Source organism: Bison bison, unplaced genomic scaffold (assembly GCF_000754665.1).
Source record: "Bison bison bison isolate TAMUID 2011002044 unplaced genomic scaffold, Bison_UMD1.0 scf7180017864154, whole genome shotgun sequence".
Lineage (NCBI taxonomy): Eukaryota > Metazoa > Chordata > Mammalia > Artiodactyla > Bovidae > Bison > Bison bison.
Window position 1 is genome coordinate 824,068 of NW_011494726.1, and position 7,847 is coordinate 831,914.

General features: G+C 48.7%; 1 protein-coding gene across 1 annotated transcript in view; it reads left to right on the forward strand.

Moving 5' to 3' along the window:
* The window catches only part of FITM2 (fat storage-inducing transmembrane protein 2), a 6,078-nt gene extending 775 nt beyond the window's left edge, over positions 1 to 5,303 (forward strand). Inside the window, exon 2 of the mRNA XM_010840997.1 lies at positions 1,964 to 5,303. Coding sequence (XP_010839299.1) covers positions 1,964 to 2,579 — 616 coding nt within the window. The 3' untranslated portion in view covers positions 2,580 to 5,303. The remainder of the gene's footprint in view (positions 1 to 1,963) is intronic.
* The last annotated feature ends 2,544 nt before the right edge of the window (positions 5,304 to 7,847 follow it).

Here is a 7,847-nt window from a genome sequence, read left to right on the forward strand (position 1 = left end):
ACCCCCACCTTTGAAAGCCTGTCCTAGCCTGTGACAATCCCCTGCTCCAAGATAATCACCCCGGAGCGGAACCCTCCAGTCTATGACCTTTCCCCTGGATCTGCTTGGATCTTCTCAGCTACTCAAAGTTCATGGCAGTGGCCCAGGAATGCAATTCCAGTTGAGCTCTTTGAGACTTCTCCTTAAGTCCACCCACCCGCTCCTTTTTTTTTTTTTTTTTAAATTTATTTATTTTCTGGCCATGCCCAGAGACATGTGGGATGCTTGTTCCCCCACCAGGGATTGAACCCACACCCTCGCATTGGAAGTGTGGAGTCTTAACCATTGGATGGCCAAGGAAGTCCTTTTATTCTTTTTTTAAACCTCTTGGATTTTAAGTTTATTGACACAAACACTGATTTGCAATAGTGAAGGGAAAGTCTGAAAGATAAAACTTCTCCCTTGGTGTGAGCTTCCATTCTTCTTTGAATTACAGTGTCTGTGGTGTCTTGCAAGAGTCAGTCCAACTTTGCTCATCTACTTAAAACCCTAGTTTCTTTCTGCAGCAGCTTCATCAGATACCTGACAGGTCTTGACTCTAGCCAGATCCTTGCATGTCAGTCCCAGGGAAGACTTTCATGACAGGTGCTTGGGCATTGTCTGAGGAGGCTTTGGGACCCAAGAGTCTTACTGTCTCTGGCCCACCTTCCTTCCTTCCCCACTCGTGGAGGCTGGGCTGAGACTAGATTACGAGAGTGGTCCTGGCCCCAGGTGTCTCTTGCATGTGTGTTGACCGCCCCTGGTCTCTAGGTCATCTACCTTTGATGAACTCAGGGGTGGCCGACAAGGCAGCTGCTTGCTTAATCTGGCCTGGGTGAGCTGGGTGCCCAGCAGCCTGGCAGACAAGTTCCTGTCGTTTGAGAGTTTCTATGAATTCTAGTGTTTTGTTCCACACTTCTGTGCTGGTTATTGGGTTGGTTAAAATGTTACGGAAAAACTCTTAACGAACTTTGTGGTCAACCCGATAATTTAATCAAAGGGAGCTAGTGAATTATTGGCTCTGAAAGGGATTTTAAAGGTCATTTCGTCCCCTCAGTTCTACTTGACAGTTGAGAAATGGAGGCCCAGAGAAGTGTGTTGATAAGTCAGAGTCAGGATTGGAACCTGGGTCTTCTAGCCTGAAGCCAAGCTTCTGTCTGATCATTTCTGCCACGTAGGAAAAAGCTTTGGTGTAGAGAAAGCATGGGTTTGGGGGCTGGCCAAACCTTGGTTTCACCTGGGCTTGCTGGTCGTGTGAGTGTGATCCTGGGCAAGTTACCAAACTATTCTTTATCTATAATATGGGGCTAATGACACCTTCCTCACAGGGTAACTGAGTGTTCTGTGGGAAAGTGGATGTACATAAAAGGTCTGTAATTACTTTCCTGAGCAAATAACATAGTGCTTAAGATAGCAGCCCTGGATTTGAACCCCAGCTCCACCTCGGATGGCCTCCGCTTTGGGCATGATGCTTCTCTGTGCCTCTGTGTTTGTACCTCTGTACAGATAAAGTTTTCTTATTATAAAGTGGGGATAATAGCAGTACCTTTCTCATAGAGTTGTGTGAGGATTAGGAGTTAATGGCTTCCCTGGTGGCTTAGATGGTAAAGAATCTGCCTGCAATATGGGAGACCCAGGTCTGATCAGGAAGATCCCCTGGAGAAGGGAATGGCTACTCACTCCGGTATTCTTGGCCTGGAGAATTCCGTGGCCAGAGGAGCCTGGTGGGCTACAGTCCACAGGATCGCCAAGAGTGGGACACGATAGAGCAACTAACGCTTTCACTTTCTTTCTTTGAGGTTATACTTACATAGGTGAAGCTGTCGTCTCTAGCTCTTATTACCTTTTTGCCTTTTTCCCTGCTCACGAGTCCAGAGTCCTGAGGCATGGCACGGGACTCTCTGCCACATCCCCGCTCTTCACCTCCACTCTCCTCCTCTCCCAGGTATTTTGTCAAAGTGGCCTGGGCCTGGACCTTCTGCCTCCTCCTGCCTTTCATCGCCCTCACCAACTACCACCTGACGGGCAAGGCCGGCCTGGTCCTGCGGCGGCTGAGCACCCTGCTCGTGGGCACGGCCATCTGGTACGTCTGCACAGCCATCTTCTCCAACATCGAGCACTACACGGGCAGCTGCTACCAGTCTCCAGCCCTGGAGGGGGAGAGAAAGGAGCACCAGAGCAAGCAGCAGTGCCACGGGGAAGGGGGCTTTTGGCACGGCTTCGACATCTCAGGCCACTCCTTCCTGCTGACCTTCTGCGCCCTCATGATTGTGGAGGAGATGGCCGTGCTGCACGAGGTGAAGACGGACAGGAACCACTGTCTCCACGCAGCCATCACCACCCTGGTGGTGGCCCTGGGCTTCCTGACCTTCATCTGGGTGTGGATGTTTCTGTGCACGGCCGTCTACTTCCACAACTTGTCCCAGAAAGTGTTTGGCACCCTGTTCGGTCTGCTGGGCTGGTACGGGACGTACGGCTGTTGGTATCTGAAATCCTTTTCTCCAGGACTCCCTCCCCAGAGCTCCAGTTTGAACTTGAAGCAAGACACTTACAAGAAATAAGAGAAACAAAAGGGATGAGGGCAGGACCAGGGTTAAAAGCTTTTTCTGTTTCTTTTTCTCCTTAATTGTTTGACTAAATGATCCATCCTGCTTCGGGAAGGAAGCTTACCGGGCAGTTTTGGGGTTGAGGGGGTGTGGTGGTGGAGTCTGGGGAGCTGGGCTGGGCCTGGCGACATCACGCTGTATTACAAGCACCACCATCCCCAGTCAGGCACTTTGCATCCCTGGCAAGACTTGACCTTAATCTGTTACGTCCCTTTTGTCCCTGGATGGCGAGCTCAGGCTCAGCGAGAGGGCAGAATCAGGAAGGCCTCTCTGGTGTGGCTAAATGCGGTGGGGGGGCTCAGGACCCTCCCTTGCTGCCGTCACTCGCTCCCTGATTCTTCGCTGTCTTCTGTGTCAAGGGCTGCTAATGCTGTTAATTAACAACCATGCCCTCTGGTCAGCTTTGCATAAGCATTTATTTCCAGCAGGGTTCTTTATATATCACTACCAACCGCCTAAAAGACACACTCTGGTTGTAGTATTTGTTCTATCTGTGGAATGTCAAATACTTCAACTGACTTGTGATTAACTACCAAAACAGTCACACTGGAGTGCCTCTGCGACGGAGTATTGGACACTTTTTATGTAATGAACACTAATAATTTTCTGTCCATGTTGTCTAGTATATATTGGTTTTTGGAGCAATAAGGTTATCTCCCCTCCCCTTCTGTTTTGAGTGAATGCTTTATAGTTTTTAATAACAACGATGGTATTTGTTCTTTGTTGACAGAACTTCAAAAAATAACTCACGACTCCAGTGTTGCACTTTGGCACACGTGTCGAGCGCCTTGAGGGTTTTTTAGCACACTAGAACACTCTCGGCGTTATGGTATTAAATTCAAGCTCGCGGGGCTGTTTTCTCGGTTAAGAATCAAACTGGGAAGCAGACATTTGAATAACTTGTTGAATTTTAAGCTGAGTCAGAGTAATTTTGCAAAATGCCTATTTGCACTGAAACTCTCCTGACCAGGCATTAGTGGTGTCAGACTGAACAGTGTTTCAGAGTCGTGTGATAATAAGTCTTCTGTCCATTGCTATGGCCCAGAACATTTTTGCCTGTTTGGACAAGATGATGGTAAGACAGAAGTGGAGAAAGATGTCTTTCCTTGCTTCTGAGGGCAAGAAGCCAACTTGTTTGCAGGAACGTCCCTGTTAAATGCTGGCTTGACTTTGGCCCCTCCCTCTTCTTAACTGGACCACCACCAAAACCACAGCAAACCAGGGTCTGTTCATCTGCCCTCAAACTTGACTTTTTCTTTCCCGTTTGCAGCATTCTCAACTTCCAACCTTGTCCTTGTGTGACCTTCACCGTGAGAATGCTGGAAAGGGTTAGATACTCTGTTTCGTCTGCCCTACAAAGACGCAGTTAGTGCTGTGATAAGATACCCCTTCCTTCTCTCTGTCTCTGTAAGCCTTTCATCCCCAGCCCCTTGCATTTTGGATAATCATCCTGGAAGCTTCTTCTATACTCTTTGCCCCCAGTCAAGCCTGATAATAGCATTAACTGATAAGCACTTGATTGGTTTAACTCAAGCTTAGGTTGCTAGGAACTTGATGTCTGGGAAATCTTCAGTGTAAAACATATTGCTTATAAAGATGTATTTAAAATGCGTATCTCATCTGGCCACAGCTTATCCTGTATCGATCAAAGTGTGAGGTGTGATGCATTGGACCCACAGGTGGCAGGAGCACCTGGCAGTGAGATTCTGGAGGTGTCGCCACAGCGCCTCGGGAGCACTGGCAAGATGCGATGGGCCCCCCGGGAGAAGGGTTTTGCTCTCTGGAGCTCCATCTGTAAACCAGGGGTGGCCGAAGGGGTGGGGTAGGTGACAGGGGCTTGTTGAAGGGATCGAAATCCCTCCTAAGTGTCAGGTTAAGCACCGAAAGGCAACAGACACGAGGTGACGCCAGTATTTGTTTGTCCCAGGTAAACATCTCCAGACATTTCTCTCCTGCAGGTCTGATTCAAGCTCAGCCCTACATTAACTCCGTGGAACGCGTCCGGTACCGAATCTTGTCGAGTCATCAGTCTCCCTCCACTTCCTGCTCAGTCTTATCGCTTTGCCTGTCGCTGGGGGACATGCTCTCCATCTGTATGTGAGACAGCATGGCAAGGCTGAAAGCGTTTGGGTTTAGGCAGGTGTGAGAGGTGGGTCCAAATCTTGGCACCACCACTGCCAAGAGCGGTCTGACCGTGGGCACGCCTCAATTTCTCCATCTGTAAAATGGAGGTGGTCCTGTCGGGATGAAGGGAAAACGATGTAGGTCAATGCCCAGCACATGGGCGTAGCAGGTGACCACCCCCCTGCTTCCTTTTTCTTGATTACACCTTTAGGACTCTTTGGCTCCTCTAGAGAAGGCAGGGAAACCAGCATCTGCTTTGGAGTGCCATTCAGGGTCTGGGTGTCCTGTCAAAATAGCCTCATCTTTTGAAAAGTGTCTGTTCCCCCGGTGCTGAACAAGAGGCTTCCGAGGGCGTCTGCAATCACAGAACACCGCCGTGCTTGGTTTGCCTCCATGTTGAGGTTCATTCACTGGCGCCTCATTTTCCACGTGCATCTGTCGTAGTCTGAGTACCAGATTGTATTTAGCGAATGGCTCTTGCCACTGTTTTTGTACACACACAGATCGTATGTGTAAACAGGCAAATGAAGTAAACTGGAGATAATGAAAACCCCACATTGCTGCGTTTCGTGTGTTCTTTTCCACAGCCTTTAATTCCAGAACCAGGAAAGCTCAGCCCGCTTTACAAAAGGAGGGTAATTCTTAGTGGAGCCCCTCGTCACAGATAGGGAATTTCAAGGCTGTTACCACTCTTAATTATTTTCTCCTCAACCCTGGAAACTAAGGATGGGTTGTCACGTATTTCTTAGCTTGCTTAGCTCCTTGCCCCTGTGCCACATCCGTGTCTCAGAGCCCTGAGGTCTGTATCTGCCAGATTTGCAAACAGTTTTCTTGGCAGTCGGAGGAAGGCTAAGCCTCGTAGAAGTAACACAAAGGACGGTTACAGTTGACTCAAACGAGGTCATCTGTGAAAACGCCTTCTCACTCTGGAGGCCTGTATGCCTGTGAGGACTCTCGGTACCTCTTAGCGCCTACTCCTTTGTCAGCCTGACCTACTCAGTCCTTCCACGCAGTGTCTATAGAACGTTCAAGGGCTCCAGGATTTGACGCTCTTCCCAGTTCAAATGCCCTCAGCAGCACCAAACCCTTCTTGAGTTTATCCTGTGAGCCAGGAGCTGGGACAGGATAATAAAGTCCCTCCCTTCTGAAGCTTGTGGTTCAAAGTCTGTCCCTTCAGAGCTTGAGGTGTGTGCTGGGGTTGCAAAGGTGAATTTGCTACATCTTTGCATCTGAGGAATTTTCAGTCGTGGAGAAGATGCCTGATGAGCCGACAGCCACCATCAAGTGTTCTGAGCACAGGCCAAGGTCAGGGCCTGGGAACGCAGAGCAGGGGACCACCAGCTGCCCTGCGGAATCATGAGATGTTTCCCCGGAACCTAGTTCTTTTGGGTCTGGAAGGATGGGGAAAAGTTCAAACGGTTGGGCAGAGAAGAGAATCCCAGAATGTGAGAATAGCACACGCAAAGGCACGGGCGTGCAGTGCCACGATTGTCTCTTCTCAGGAGACCTAACTTTCCCCTAATGGTCAAGAGCAATGGAAGGAAACATGGCAAACTAAAAGAATGTCAGTGGAGATCCTGGGTGCGCCCTGCTGTGCCATCAAGAGCACTCAGCTAGAAGTGCAAATGCCTGCTTGGAGCTGGCTTCCCCCACTGCTTTATCTGCTCTTCTGTGTGACCCTGACCGAGTCACTCAACATCTCTGGGTCTCAATTTCCATATCTGATAAATGGTGGGCACAGATTAGTTAACCTCACCAACTCTTCGACTCTATTTCTCTGTTGCGCTTGATGAAAAGTTCTCCCAAGCGGGTTAGGACTTTTATTTAAGGAAACAACATGAAAAGAGACTCCCACTCAGCTGAGGTGGCAGCTGGCTTCCCAGTGAGTGATGGGGAAGCCGACCTCTGGGTGCACTTGATCACACCCCGGCTTTTCTCTGCATCAACAATTAATTAATGCAGTTCAGTTCAGAACTAATGCAGTTCAGACCTGATTGCTTGGCTTCGTAGCAACTTCCTGGGCATGGAGAGCTGGACCTGGCTCCCAGAGGGATGAACTTCAGAAGGCTTTTTTAAAAAGTCTCCAAAATCAAACCAATTTCAGTATCTATCAAGAAGAAGGCAGGTTCTGTTAAGGGAAACCCTGTGCAGTATAGTCACCTTCAGAAATTGTCATAGAAACCCCTAATGCAGTCTCTGGGGAGTTTTAAAATTGAACACACACAGCACAGAAAACAGGTCTTCCCATACCCTGGGGAGAGGGGAGATAGTACATTGGGCCCATGTGATTACCTGGTAACCTTGTTGTAGCCAAACTTAAAATGTGCAGACCTGGGAGTTCCCTGGTGGTCTAGTGGTTAGAACTCGGGGCTTTTCCTGCCTTGGCCTGGGTTCAATTCCTGGTTGGGGAACTGAGATCCCACAAGTTGTGCAGCATGGCTGAAAGCAAAAACAACCCCCAAATTTGTGCAGACCCAACAATCTCTGTCTAGGGATTTAGGCTATGGGAGTGCTCACCCAGGTGGGCAAAGATAAACAGAAAAGATTTTATTATAGCTATTTGTGATAGTGAAAAGTTGTCAAGATTTATCTGTTGCCAATCAGATAAATAAATTACGGTAACTGTATCGGGGGCTTCTCTAGTAGCTCAGATGATAAAGAATCTGCCTGCAATGCAGGAGACCCAGGTTCAATTCTTGGCTCAGGAAGATCCCCTGGAGAAAGCAAATGGCAACTTGCTCCAATATTCTTGCCTGGAGAATTCCATGGACAGAGGAGGCTGGCAGGCTACCCTCCATGGGGTCGCACAGAGTTGGACACTACTGAGCAAATAATGTACATACCTACCAGGAATATAATACAGTCACTACAAAGAATAAGTAGTGTTATATTTAGGGAATCTAGAAGCAGAAAGACTGTTTGTGCTGTGCTACAACTTGCAGTTGTGTGTCCTCGGTCAGGTCAGAATCTTGGAGCCTCTTTGTGAAAGGTAAGATGGGGATAATGCCACACCTCACTCAGCATTCATTGCCCTGCTAGTTGAGGGGGCACGGTGCCGGGCACAGTGTTAACTGTTGTTTGAACAGTGTTTGAACGCTG